Genomic DNA, 15,159 nt, shown 5'->3' with positions numbered 1-15,159 from the left:
AAGTGGTTACACCTGAACGCTGGGGTGGGACTGCTGATTATCTGCACCCCCTTCCAGGGATCGATAAACAAAGGGGCACTGCCGGAGGGCAGTGTCCTCGAAGAGGATGCCGCTGAGCAGGGAGCAATGCGGGTCCAGAGACACCAACAGAGGCCAGAACAATGGACGGGACACTGCCAGGAGGGGGCGCTCCACTGGATAGAGCTAATTCCCAGAGTTACCAGCAGGAGGTGCCAGGTGGTGAGTCCCAAACCCGTTTACACCATGTAAAAAAAAGGCAGATTAAATTATTTTTCTGAAAACTGGCAAATGCATAAAAAAAATGGCCAGGCCAGTCAAATACTGGCCAGGTGGTAACCCTACTAAAGGCTGGTCCTGTAGCTTTTTTTTTTTGTCAGTTTGTTAGCTCAGCTATTTCAAACATCTGGGCATTTTTCATCCATTGACCTCTCCAGTGCATCCCAGTAGATCAGCAGCTCATAAGGTTGCACATAATGGCATGTCACAATTTTCCTGAAGAGACAAAGAGAGAACTCAACCCTGTCTGAGAAGAATATCTGTTCTGAATGAAGTTCCTCCAGATCGATTTTTAGTTTAGCAAGACACAGTCCTATGAAAACATCCTCCAGTTTAATAAAAGGGACACTTTCTGAAATATTATAAACCTGACTAGCAACATCAGTGGAGAAAACATAACCAGTCCCCGAACAAAATGGAGGATACGTGCTTCCTGGATATTCATCTTTACTCACATACCATTTACTATTTATATTTCTTATTGGGAGCTCATTCGTCTTTAAAAAGCCTGTGAAGAATCCAGTGCTTCTCTTTTTTCTTAAAAGAAGTTCAGTCAGGTAAAATATATTGACAAACATATCTGAGTCAGTTTTCATCACAAACCTGGATTGATGACAAAATTTGTGAACCCATTCAATTCCCATCATTGTCTTTAAAGTCAAATTGTAATATGTGTCTATAAAATCCTTCTGGATAATGTCTCTGTATTTCTGACTTTCAGCAATAATACCAGTTTGATCATTTTGGTTCATGGTGGTTCCCAGAAGAAAATACATCACAATGCGGTTGCCAGCAACTAGTCTGTGTTTCCCCCATGTTTGACGGATAGCCATCCTAGCTTTATTCTGGCCATGTGATGATGTCACAAGGAGTACCAGGAACGGAGGAGTCCTACTGCAGTCTATATCTGGCAACTGCAAAAAGTTTCTGCTCTCTGTTATAAAAGTCAGTGATGTGGCCTCAACCTTCTTTTGACAGAATATACCGATTGCAATCAAATTTGGCTTGAATAAATACAAACAACCAGGGACCAATACTACAATTAAAAACAAAATCATTTTGAATCTCTTTAAAGCCATCTGAAAGAAACAAAAACAAATGGTAGATTAGAAAATAATCTTGCTCCTTTGTATACCAAGCTCTGTGCTATTGCTTGGGGATTTAAGAGTGTTCTCCCTTCTGTGGGACTCAGCAGAGTTTAGCCTGTCCCCCAACAAAATCAACACAGGAAGACCCATTCATGTCAAGGGCATGCATGCAGATAAACCAGACCCATCACAAGCTCTTTGCCTCCAACATGACATAGGAATATGACTATCAGAATTACATTGCCAGGAACTCTTCCACTAGCTAGTTCTCCAAGAATGCATCCCTAAAGAGAGAACTCTACAACATCAATTGTGGGAAGCGAGCGGGAATTTACCAGAGCCCTGATGGGACAGGATAGTGGTCATAGCTTTATACCTTATTTCTCCATTCATTTTTTGGCAGGTGATCATGTCCTGAGTTTGCAAGCATGGGCCACTTAGAAGGCTAAACTAGACCACTAGCCTCTCCTTATCTCCACCCTGCCATTTATAATGGGAGCTGCATATCGATTCAGAAGTCGCTCCTTTGCTTTCCTCCCTTCCTGGGGTCCCTACGGAACAGAGTTGAGGTCTTGGTGGCCATTTTTTCAAAAGGAACAGCAGATAAGTTGAATTGTTTTTTTCTCTTTTGTACAGTTCTGTGTTGGTTCAAATTATTAAAACACACGGAAGGAGGACTTTGTGTTTTAATCCTCTTTTTGGAGGAAAGATGTAATAAAAAAAAGTTAAACAGAATAATTCATGCTTGTAACAGAATATTCTTTGGTGATCTCCTAATCACTCTTATCCACTCAGTACAAATCTTAATAGATAGAACAAGCCAGAAGAGCCACAAAGTCTTAGTGATGATAAAATAAAACACTCCTACGTTCATAGTTTAACTTTGAGAGACAATTATAATTGAACTATTTGCATAGGTTTAATGTGTGTGTCACAAAATAAAATTTTAGAACAGCCGTGAGTTTTAGAATGAAGGGAAAAGAGGGCAGAGAGAAGAGTATATAGACTTATTTCTTCTTATTACCTTAGATAGTGCCATTCTCTAGCAGTTATTCTCAGCTCTGGATCCCTCTAGAGACACCAAGAGATTCTTTCCTAGGATGTGGGGAAGAGGAAAAAAAATGGTATTACAGAGACAGCTCTTTCTCTTTTTCCCTTTGTACTCTTGATAGGGAAATTAGCTTGATCTTCTAAAATTAAAGTGTTGGGCTTCTGTCCATGCAAGGAATTAAAAACATACATGGTAGCATACGTACAAAGGCAAATTTACATACTTCAGAGCCGCGGGTTCCTTGGGACCTTAATCCTCTGACTAGGATTGTTCTGTGTAGAATGTCCAAAACCACTCCAATGTCCCTCTTTTACTCCAATTCAGGTTCTTGGAATACCCTGAAAATATCTGGTCACTAACATAAGTGTCCGTAAAGTTCTGAATACCTGTTCTTGGAGCCAAATCCAGCTCACTTTACTCACATGAATGGTCCCATTAATTTCAAGGAGACTTCTCACATGCATAAGGCAAGCAAGATTTGGCTATTACTTTATTATAGTTCATCTCCAGTCTGAGGCCTGCAGTGAACTATACATTGTTGACCTCAACTCCATTGTTATTAGATACAAATCCACTTTTCAGACATATCTATAAAAATATGCCACGTGCCTTCTTCCCTTCATTTGCCTGTTAATTGTCTTTAGATTGTAAGCGCTTCTGTTCAGGGATATGTTTTCAATATGTTTGTAAGGCTCCTAGCACACTTTGGAGTGTTATACAAATAATTGTAAAGTGTTAATAGTAATAATAAAAGACACAATACCGCCTCTCTCACTCCTATGAGAGGCATGGGAGTAAGCAAAGGAGCAACTTATTACTTGCTGAAAAGAAGGATAATCTGAATTTGTCAATGGAGCCACAGGAAATACTAGCACAATACAAGAAAAAAATCTTTATACACAGTAAGAGAAACTCAAAATTCTATCAGTTCAGGTCTCGAAACCTTTGCAAACACAAGCTCTTGATATATCCAAATTACTGAAGAGGCAAAGACCAAAAATGATTTGCTATTGAGACAATTTAAAACATGTTCAGAAACTCATATATACATTGTTCTATAAGGCAAAAACACACAGGGCCTGATTCTTATCAAATTTTAGCTTGATCCATCGCCATAGATGTTAAAGGAGTTCAATCAGGGTAAAACCAGTATAATGTCATTGGAGTTACTCTTCCTATGCCCCAGGGTAACTGAGCGCATATCAGACCAATATAACGGTAAAACACATTATGTAGTGCTTCATCCAACACTTTCATAATTGTAACTTTTCTTAGGAACTAGTAATTACAATGTTTCTATAAAGGCACAAGTAGGGCTGACTATATAATTAAGGCTGAATTTCAATTGCCATTGTAACCCTTCTTTTTCAATTGCTTTCCATTCACTTTCTCAAACTTTCTGCTTTTAGGCTGAAATGTTTCATGACCAGTCTAAGCTGAAAGGTGAATTTACTGATTCACATCAGCTATTTGAATAATTTTGCAGTGAAATAATTTTTCCCATATGCTCCAATTAGAAATTTTACACTCTAACTGAAGCGAAAAACATGAAATGCAGTTTGTTTTGTAGATCTCAGTTTTGACTGTTTCATAAATTCTTAGACTCATGTTCTGATCTCAGATAATTCGCGAATAGAAATAAAAGCTAAATTTGTCAAATTATTCACTAATGGCCAGAATCTGACATCCTTACTCACTCTCATTAGTAGCTTCCTCTGTGAGCACTGGTTAATTTCAGTGCAGCCACTCAGGGAGGAAGGTATTACCCAACATGAGTGAGGACCAGAATCTTGCCTTATGAAAGTTTCACTCTGTTCAATTTCTAGTTATAATGCATCACTCTTAGGGTCATATTGTGAATTCCTTATTCATGCTAATAAGAATGCCTAGCCCTTAACACGCTACATTTGTAGATCTTCAAGCTCTTTACAGAGGAGATCTGTATCATGAACCCTGTTTTACAGATGGAGAAATTGAGGCACAGAGGATTAAGTGACTGGTCTGAGGTCAGCCAGAAGTCTAGGGGTAGAGCTGGGACTTGAAATTAGGCCTCCTGAATCCCTAGTCCATTGCTTTACACTGTTGACAGAAACAGGCCCATTGAAACCCCGTCTCTGTTGAGTAACTGCTCACTAATGTGAATAATGAGATCACAGTCTGGCCCTTAGTGAAAGAATGGTTCTGAATGTAAGCATGGTAACCACTAGTTCCATTTAATCTTTATCAAGTTTTTTTGGCCTTTAAGTTCCCATTTCTGCAAATGATCACATGCAGCCTGAGTTAAAAGGTTTCTGCTTTGGCACAGCAGGCTGCCTATATGCTTTTAGTAACAGGATTGGAATCTCATTTAGAAGGGTGCATTTACTGGAGCAAAGCATTGTCTGTTTTTAATTGTTTTAGGTCCAATTAATGCTTACCATTTTTACTTGCCTAATCATACAATTTAAATTCCAGTATGCTAATTTTAAGAAGTTGAATGTTATTTATTCTTTTGAGGGAAAAAATTGAGTGCATGCACCCAGAGGTGTGTGCATATGATTCTTAGAAACCAAAAAAAAAAAAAAAAATGATTTTTCACTCTAATAATATTTTGCTTTTGCAATGTTCTTTCATTCATATAGCTGCAGTTCCTCTCTCCTCCCTAAATTTTCTTACCCAGATAAATTCAGTAAGCTCATTTAGTTTTCCTGGAAGCATTTGCAGCTCACCGACCCAAAGCCCTTGGATTCTTACCTGTTTTTATTTTATTCTCCTGGTAATCCCAGAAGCAAGGCAAGAATGATTTGTGATAATTATTTCAGTTTGGGGTACAAAATGGTTTTTCTCTATGCTTCTCGTCATCGTAGTAGCTGAGCAGTTGCAAAGATTAATAGATTTATCCTCACAACAATCCTTTAAGTATCGTTAGCCTGATTATACAGACAGGGAACTGAGGCTCAGAGAGAGATTAAGGTCGTTATCCTGAAATTTGCTCCGTGCAAATGGATCCAGGCAGCTCTATGGAGTCAGTCCAACTCAGTGGGACTCCATGAAGGTGCAGGGGCCTGTCCACACAGATGCAGTTGCAGGTGTAGGGCCTGCATATCTAAAGCTGTGGGCACATAATATTTTCAGTCACTTTATAAAATTGTGGTTTACCCAAATTTACACACAAAAACTGTTGGAGAGCCAGAAAGAGAATCCCCCTTTGCTGAGTTTGCATCCAATGCCTTAACCACAAGACCATCCTTCCTGCTTACAAATGAACAGGGGGAATCTGCTGCTTACCCAGACCATGAGAAATGCAATAATTCACAAGTCTAACATGTTAGGACCCAAACACAGCAGCCTCGTGTAGTTCTACGAGGGGGCTGTGACACCGTAGCACACCCACATATAACACCCTAGGCATTGTTTCCTGTTAAATATCTCTTTACAATGTTCTATTTATACGTTTAAAGGAATTGACCCTCCAAAAAAGGTTTTCTGTTAAACCAAAGGGAAAATTGAAGACTGTCATCTGACTTGGAAGCACTTCCTTTAGGCCCTATTCATTATTACATTTATTTATACTGTACCAGAGGTGTAAGGTTGCCTGGCATACAGGATCAGCAAAAATATTCCAGCCACCGGGAGAGGAATTACAGTCTGGAGTCCTTGTGAGAAAAGGAGACTAAAAATGTCAATTAAAAAAAATATTCTGCTCAGTTATTCTGATGCAAATCTGGAGTAATGTCACTGAAGTCAGTTGAGTTACTTTAGATTGGCACCAGTGTTACTGAGATCAGAATATGGCCTAATGAGCCAGCTACATCATCTCTGTGTGCTTTGGGGAACTTATTTCCCCCTCTCTGGAGTAAAAGATAAAAAACTAACAAGAGACTCAAAAGTCTTATGACACAAAAAGTAGAAGTCTGTTGTTAAACATAAACAGAAGGGCAGGTCCTCACTTGATGAAGATCAGTGTTGCTCTGTTGAAGTCCATAGAGCTACCCCAGTTTATACTAGCTGAGGATCTGAATTAAAATGGGGTTACTATTTACTACAGGAAGTGTCTGTCTACTTTTGTTTTTTCTTAAATGGCATAACTCAAAAAATTTTCATTGAGGCCAAGAGCTACCATTTCTCCTCTATCCACTATATATTGAATGGAGCCAAAATGTCAATACATTGTTCATAACTGTGTGTTTATTTAGGCATAGAATTTCTGCAAAATTCTTCATTGTGAATTCTGCAGAATTCCCCCAGGAGTAACATGAATTAGATGCTTGTGTGGATAACAAATAATCCAGAAATACATCAGAGAAGATTTTTTAACAATCAAGAGTTTGGAAGGGCCTCATGGTGTAAACTAGGGGTAGGCAACCTATGGCACGGGTGCCGAAGGCGGCACACGAGCTGATTTTCAGGGGCACTCACACTGCCTGGGTCCTGGCCATTGGTCCAGGAGGGCTCTGCATTTTATTTAATTTTAAATGAAGCTTCTTAAACATTATAAAAACCTTATTTACTTTACATACAACAATAGTTTAGTTATATTTTATATACTTATAGAAAGAGGCCTTCTAAGAACGTTAAAATATATTACTGGCACGCGAAACCTTAAATTAGAGTGAATGAATGAAGACTCGGCACAGCACTTCTGAAAGGTTGCCAACCCCTGGTATAAACCAACCTCTAACTAGTAGGAGCTAGGAAAAATCTTTCCCTATTGACAAATTATTCAATAACAACATATTGTCAGATTCTTGCAATTTCCTCTGAAGCATCTGGTGCTGGAGACAGGATGCTATACTAGACAGATCCTTGTCTAATCTGGCACGGCAATTTCTGTATTCCTACTACCTAACCCAAAACCCACTGAAGTCAAAAGGTGTTTTTCCATTTACTTCAATTGGCTTTGGATAAGGCTGTGACGTTATTGATATAAACTGGGTCCATATAGAACATGGGTTGCAACCAAGGTCCTGTAGTGGCACCAAATCCTATGTAAAGGGGGTCATATAAGATGTCCAAGACCAGGTTACGCGTTACTGGTTATGATTATGCTGTCTGTATATCTGTATCGTTTTGTATTTGAAGTTATAAATATTGGCTGTATGCTCTCTGTATTTCAAACTTGTGCTATGTTACTGGGAAAGATCCCAGACAAGTGGGTGTTAGCTCTGCTTAGCCTGCTTGATGGCCCATTAAGGACCATCAGCTACACAATTGACCCATTAAGAGGAGGCAGATACACCTTGTAACTCAGCAGAGTGTGCAGAAACTGGCCCATGTAACTGCAGACTCCATTTTGCTGTAACTTTCCATAGTAGGAACAAAGAAGTGTTCTTGCACCTGGAAAGGCCTATATAAGGCGCAGGCCTCATCTCCATCTTGTCTTCAATCCTGCTTCTTACCTCTGGAGGAGACTTTGCTACAAGCTGAAGCTTGAACAAAGGACTGATGACCCATCCCAGCCGGGGATGTTCTCCAGAGACTTGATTTGAACCTGCAGTTTACTCATCATCACTGCTACAACCTAAACAAGACTTTGCCATTACTGTATGTAATGTGATTCTATTTAACCAATTAGCTCTCTCACTCTATCTTTTTCCCTTTATGAATAAACCTTTAGATTTAGATTCTAAAGAATTGGCAACAGCGTGATTTGTGGATAAGATCTAATGTGTATATTGACCTGGGTCTGGGCTTGGTCCTTTGGAATCGAGAAACCTTTTTCTTTACTGGGGTGTTGGTTTTCATAACCATTCATCCCCAGGACGTGTGGGACTGGTGGTGATACTGGGAATTGGAGTGTCTAAGGAAATTGCTTGTGTGACTTGTGGTTAGCCAGTGGGGTGAAACCGAAGTCATTTTCGTCTGGCTGGTTTGGTTTGCCTTAGAGGTGGAAAAACCCCAGCCTAGGGCTGTGACTGCCCTGTTTAAGCAATTGGTCCTGAATTGGCACTCTCAGTTGGGTCCCGCCAGAACCGCATCGTCACAAAGGCCCCTAGTGTATTCTTCATATTCACACTTGAAATTGTCGTGTCTTTCAAAATTCTATAGCACTTCATTATAACAGCTGAAAATAATTATATTAAACAGACATATGTAATATAGCAGAGTTTAGGACATACTGTTGAGTAGGTATTCAAGAACCCGGGTCCTGCAAAGATTCCCATAAAATGTCACATTCCCAAGAACTTGGTGGTTTTTGTAGCTTAAAGGTGACAGTACTGCACTGTCTCTTATGGTAATAGCTGCATTAAATTCTTTATGACATGTAATATTGCTCTTAAAACAGCATTCGTCCCTTTCGAGGTTTGTGCTTACTGTCTTTTAGTGAGTAGGATGCTAGCAATATCCGTGTTCTCATTACCCTATCGTCTGAGACTGCATCACTATGTGCCATAAACTTAACACATTTCACATTGTATATAGTGGAACAGATCTCTCTCTTTTTAACTGACCTGTGTGCAGACAGTCAACCTCATTGGATTTCCATAACTAAGTATATGGCAGATAGGATCAGCATTTAGTATATTGTTCTAATGATCTGGAGTGTTTCCAATTCAAAACAAGCTTCCGAGTTGTTTCTTTACTTGCCATACCCCAGAGGACTAAAGTTAATGTGATTAGCTTTATACAAAGACTAATTAATTTGCTGTTAAACTTGCAGGGTCCAAGCACATAGGTAAACATAGGCATAGGCGCCAACTCCATGGGTGCTCTGGGGCTGGAATAACCATGGAAAAAAATATTAAGTGCTCAGCACCCACCAGCAGCCCCGTGGACCAGTACCTTCCCACCTTCCCCCAGCACCTCTCACTTGCCAGTGGCCCTACTGATCAGTTCCTCCCCCTCCTTCCCACACCACAGATCAGTAGTGCAGCAGCAGCATGCAGGAGGCACTGGGGGGAGATGAGGAAGAGCAGGGGAAGGAAGAGGCAGGGCAGGGAGGGGAAGAGGCAGGGTGGGTGTGCAGACTTGGGGGGACAGGTGGAGTGGGGGTGGGACCTGGGGCACAGCGAGCAGCCCTCAGGAACAGAGGAAGTCAGCACCGATGAACATAGGTATGACCAGGGAATAGAGTATATACAGAGAGACACAGTAAGGACTTGAGTCAAGTTAGTAATAATATTTCTCTTTTTCTAGCTACATAGGGTTAAATTAAACACTTACATAAGTGGTCCCTTTGAAGTCAATGGAACTACTCGTGTGTAAAGTTACACACAGGTAACTCTTTGAAGGATCAGGCCCTGACAGTAGCAAACAATGACATTTTGTGCTTTTTGTGAGTTATTTTTTGTCTGCACCTAGTTGGATACAAAAATCATTTTAGTAAGTCAGAAGAGCTGGGTTCTATTCTCGGCTTTGCCACTGGCTTGTTCTGTGACACTGGGTAATTCACGTAACCATCCTGTGTATTAATTTCACTATCTATAAAATGCTTTGAGATTTTTTGATGAAAAGTACTATCTATGAGCCAAAGTTTATTTTTAATATTGAGAAATGAAATGGCTAAAAAGTTCGCATAGGAAAAATATTTATTCCATTTCCTTCTCATTTTTTAAAGATTAAGAAAACAAAACAAACGACTTATTTAGGGCCAGATTCTGCTACTTTTATTCATACTGAATAGCACCTTCTGCTATCAGCAGTCTCATTGCAATCACTGGGACTGCTTGCAGAGTGAAGTACTGCTACCATCATGAACATGGATCACAGGATCTGGCCTTCAATTAAATTCTATAGTGTCTGGCAGTTAGATACTTTATTACAGAAATTGGCACGCAACAAGTACAAAACCAACACAGTTAAATCTAAATCTAAACAGTATCAATTCATCTTGCTTTCAAATCCTGAAGGTTTCTAGATTTTGCCCCTGACAGAATGGCAAGGGGACAGAACCCCAGGAACAGGGACCAGTGTAAGACTGTTATGGGGGGAGGAGAAAGGAGGACTTTATTTCAGAGTAAGAACAAACCAAAAGCCTTGTTTCTTCTTCTGGCGTGTACTTTATTTCGTGTCACACAGGTTGGCTATCATACTGCAAGTACTTTTCCCAGTTGTGGTTTTGTTTTTCAAACAAAGGATAAAACTGTGTCATAAATGTTTATATCGCTGTAAATATATAAAAACCCACTATTTAAAACAAAGTTGCAATTACATAACAATGGCTGTGCTCTCCCTCTACAAGGCTGATCCATGTAAGTTGGATCTTACAGTAATGTGACTGTTATAAAGCAGGTTTTAGAATGGCCACATGACCCAACAGAATTTCTCCAGTCTAGCTTCCTGGCCAAAGGAAGATTGCCTCCATTAATAAATTTTCTTTTTCTTTTATTTTTTTTAACGTGTTTATATTTTGGAAGATATCCCATGAGTAGTAATTATTGCTACATCACTGAGAAAATAGATGTTTATAAACAGGAAGAAATAAGATCAAAATGTACTTAATCATTTTTTAAAAAATTATTGACACTTGGGGGAAAATCATAGAATCACAGAACTGGAAGAGACCTCGAGAGATCATCTAGTCCAGTCCCCTGCACATAAGGTACGACTAAGTATTATCTAGACCATCCCTGACCAGTGTTTGTCCAACCTGCTCTTAAAAATCCCCAATGATGGAGATTCCACAACCTCCCTAGGCAATATATTCCAGTGCTTAAACACTCTGACAGTTATGAAGCTTTTCCTAATGTCCAACCTAAACCTCCCTTGCCGCAATTTTAGCCCATTGCTTCTTGTCCTATCCTCAGAGGTTAAGATGAATTTTTCTTCCTCCTCCTTGTAACAACTGTTTATGTACTTGAAAACCGTTATCATGTCCCCTCTCAGTCTTCTCTTCTCCAGACTAAACAAACCCAATTTTTTCAATCTTTCCTCATAGGTCATGTTTTCTAGACCTTTAACAATTTTTGGTTGCTCCTTCTCCTGAGGCTTTCTTCCAAATTTGTCCAAATCTTTCCTGAAATGTGACGCCCAGAATGGACACAATATCTCCAGTTGAGGCTAATCAGTGTGGAGTAGAGCAGAAAGAATACTTCTTGTTGTCTTGCTTACACACTCCTGCTAATACATCCAAAATGTTTGCTTTTTTTGGCAACAGCATTACACTGTTGACTCATATTTAGCTGGGATCCACTATGAACGCCCCAGATACCCTTTCCGCAGTGCTCGCTTCGCTAAGGCAGTCATTTCCCTTTTGTATGTGGCTAGTAACTGAACTGTTCCTTCCAAAGTGGAGTACTTTGCTTTTGTCCTTAGTGAATTCATCCTATTACTTCAGACCAATTTCTCGCAGTTTGTCCAGATCATTTTGAATTTTAATCCTACTTGTCACAGCCCTTCGCAAGACCTTCAGCAGCTTGGTATTGTCCACAAACCTTGTAAGTGGTGCCTATACTAATAATACTACCAATGTAATATTTAAATCGTAAAAAAAGTCACCAGCTCAAGAAATATTCCTTTGGAAAGTTACACACAATCAAGCCTGTATATTTATTTAAAAATGGAAATAACGCTGTCCCTTTCAGAAACTAAAATTTACCTGTTCAGGAAGGATGAAATAGAGATAGCATGATTATCTAATCAGTAGTTCTCAAGCCTTTCCAGACTATTGCACCCCTTCCAGATGTGGATTTGTCTTGTGTAACCAAGTTCCACCTCAATTAAAAAGCTACCTGTTTACAAAAATCAGACATAAAAAATACAATGTGCCACAGCAACACCTACTACTCTGAAAATTGGTTACTTGCTCATTTTACATATGATTATAAATAATTTTCAAACCCCCAAATTGAGAAATGCTGATATAGTATATACAGCGGTATAAAACAAGTCATTGTCTGTATGTAATTTTAGTTTTTGTAGCTGACTTCAGCAGACTTTTCTGTAGCCTATTGTAAAACTAGGTAAATATCTAGATAAAGTTGATATACCTCTGGAAGACCTCTGCATACCCTAGTGGTACACATAATCCCTGGCTGAGAGCCACTGATCTAAACCAATTGTGGATGGGTGGCAAGGACCAGATGGTATCAGTAAAGTACTGAGAAACAGGTATGTTAGCCCAGGCTAAACAAATCCCCTAGGACCCTGGTAACCAAAGGAGTTGCTCCAGTTAAATCAGGCACCTGGAGCCAAATTAAGACTTCTAAGAAGGCAAGTGGAGATAGCTATTTAATTGACATCTGCCAATCAGGGCAGGCTAAATCAGGGCACCTGGGTTTAAAGGAGCTCAACCCACCTCAGGCAGGGTGAAGCCAGAGGAGAAGAATGTGAGTGAGGAGCTGGGAGCAAGAAGGCAAGGAGCTGAGAGTGTGAGTGTGAGTGTGTAAATGCTGAGGATTTAGGAGACAGCATTATCAGACATCAGGAAGGAAGATCCTGTGGGTAGGAATAAAGAAGGTGTTTTGGAGGAGGCCATGGGGAAGTAGCCAGGGAAGTTGTAGCTGTCATGCAGCTGTTAACGGAGGTACTTACAGCTGCAATCCACAGGGCCCTGGGCTGGAACCTGGAGTAGAGGGTGGGCCCGGGTTCCCCCCAAACCTCCCAACTCCTGATCAGACACAGAAGGAGTTGACCCAGACTGTGGGGAAGATCACTGAGGTGAGCAAAATCTGCCAAGAAGCGCAGGACCCACCAAGGTAGAGGAGGAACTTTGTCACACAATCAAATTAAAATCAACCCCATCATTACTATTTTTCTTGATATGCTGATTTTAAAAAGTTATGGCATCTTCATACTAAAATATATATGTATTTGTTCTCAACAATAACACAAAGTTTAACAGACTTAAAAGTGGCAATTCTTGAACAAAAGAAGTTCAAAAACAGATTTCAACGAGAAACTGCAGAACTGGAATTAATCTGCAAACTTGACACCATCAAATTAGGCCTAAATAAAGACTGGGAGTGGCTGGGATACACAGAACTGATAGAGCTGCAAATATTTGAACAAAAGAGAACATATTAGCGATATACGTTACAGATATTGCTATCAGATTTCTGAGACTATCAGTAAGATTTAAGAACAACCCAATGAGTTTTCAATCACGTACATTGTTTTTAAATCGAAACCTTTTCTGGAAGGTTTCTTTATCCATGTTAGCCACTTTCAACGCCCATGTAAGATACCTCAGCCCAGCACCCCTACCATTCTCTGCCCTTTCACTCCATGCCAATTCTTGGCTAGTTTGTTTTTCAGTATTTTGAGGGGTGTTGGTTTTTAGTGTATAATTTTTTTAATTGTGTCTTTTAACTATTGCATAGATGCGTGAGAAGGGGAGTTTGGTGCTTTTTAAAGGTAATGATCCTGAAAGTTGTTCAGTTTATCCATAGAACTAGCATGGCGCAGGCAGTGGCAATGCAGGCTTCCTTCACGCCTCTATTCATGTGCCAAACCTCATCCTGGAGGGAACACTTTCAACTATTCATTATGGCTAAGTGGTGCCGGGCAAACATTAACAAATACATTCACAGGGCATGAATCTGAAAGATCATCCTTGTGGTGCTTACTAATGTAAGTAGCCCCATCAACTTCGAGGGGACTGCTTATGTGCATGAGGCCCTGTGATTGTTTTCTTAATTGTTTGCCTAGAAGCAGAGGGGAGGAGAAATACCTTAACATTTGGAAGCATAACCTCCAGTTGAGGTTTCAGGCAAACAGAGGAAGAAGTGAGGGAACCTGCATTGCCATTGCCTCTTCTGTGGGTAGGTAGGACAATTTCCAAGACCACTATGGCACCTTTCAAGAGCAAGACATATGCACTCTTATCAATTAGATTATTTATTTATCAACAGTTTAGGAATTCTCAATCAATATATGGTACTCACGCTGAATGTTAAATACTATATGTATCTTCTTGCTTAATTTTATACAGAATTATAAATACTTTAAAAATAGTGAATGTAACAATTTTTAAAAATACTTGAACAGCTGCAGATATTCTGCGCTGTGTCAGGACCACATGCTGCATGCTTTGTTCATTCTCACAAACCCATTGATCTGTGGAGTATGACTTATGGGAGCAAAGCAGTGCTTAATTTGTAATGGAAGAGCTGCTGGGGCTCAGACAATTAGATGCTAGGGCTCAAGCAGTTTTTTTACTTTCATAACTGACATGGCAATCCCAGAGCTGCCGGGGCCATGAACAGCCAAGACTAGAAGTGCTTCAGCTCAGCCCCCAAAAGCCCTGACACAAATAAAACACTGGAGCAAGGCAAGCTGAATTTCGGTCCTGTCCTGCTCTCACTGAAGCAAGTTTTCACTGACTTAGGCAGGAGCAAGATCAGACCTGTGTCAACTTATTTCGTTCCCTGACAGAAGGGTTCTATATGCTAGAGTTAGTTACCCTCCCTTCCAAAAGTTGTCTACTATAGCAGTTTCTTAGGGGACAAAATAATGTGGATGCATATGAAATAAAAAGAATCCAGATACCCTTACCTCACATTCTCCACAGCACCCTCTGCAGTGGGCTAAAATCTCTATCACAAGAAGCAGATTAGGTCTTTTACGTCTTCACTGGTGAGTGATCCTGATGCAAATGAGCCCAAACAAGATGAGAAATTATAATCTCCTTTAGAAGTGGGAGTGGGAGAAAATATAAATGCAGCAATGGAACCCTGATCTCTGTGCAGGGGAGTGTTTCTCTCCCTTCTGCTGCCTCATTCCCTCTCTCTGGTAGGTAACAGATTAACAATACCACTGCAATATGATTGGCAGGAAAAGGAAAGCAAATGTTCTTATTTCCTA

General features: G+C 40.0%; 1 protein-coding gene across 1 annotated transcript; it reads right to left on the bottom strand.

The window, feature by feature from the left end:
- Positions 1 to 268: 268 nt before the first annotated feature.
- Positions 269 to 1,726, bottom strand: B3GALT5 (beta-1,3-galactosyltransferase 5). Its single transcript, XM_032790669.2, has one exon. The coding sequence runs from the start codon at positions 1,374 to 1,376 to the stop codon at positions 417 to 419; it is 960 nt and encodes a 319-aa protein (XP_032646560.2). The 5' UTR covers positions 1,377 to 1,726; the 3' UTR covers positions 269 to 416.
- Between the last annotated feature and the right edge of the window lie 13,433 nt (positions 1,727 to 15,159).

This window comes from Chelonoidis abingdonii, chromosome 1, assembly GCF_003597395.2.
Source record: "Chelonoidis abingdonii isolate Lonesome George chromosome 1, CheloAbing_2.0, whole genome shotgun sequence".
In the NCBI taxonomy this organism is placed as follows: domain Eukaryota; kingdom Metazoa; phylum Chordata; order Testudines; family Testudinidae; genus Chelonoidis; species Chelonoidis abingdonii.
Note: the sequence above shows the minus strand (reverse complement) of the source record. Positions and strands in the feature narration are given on the sequence as shown.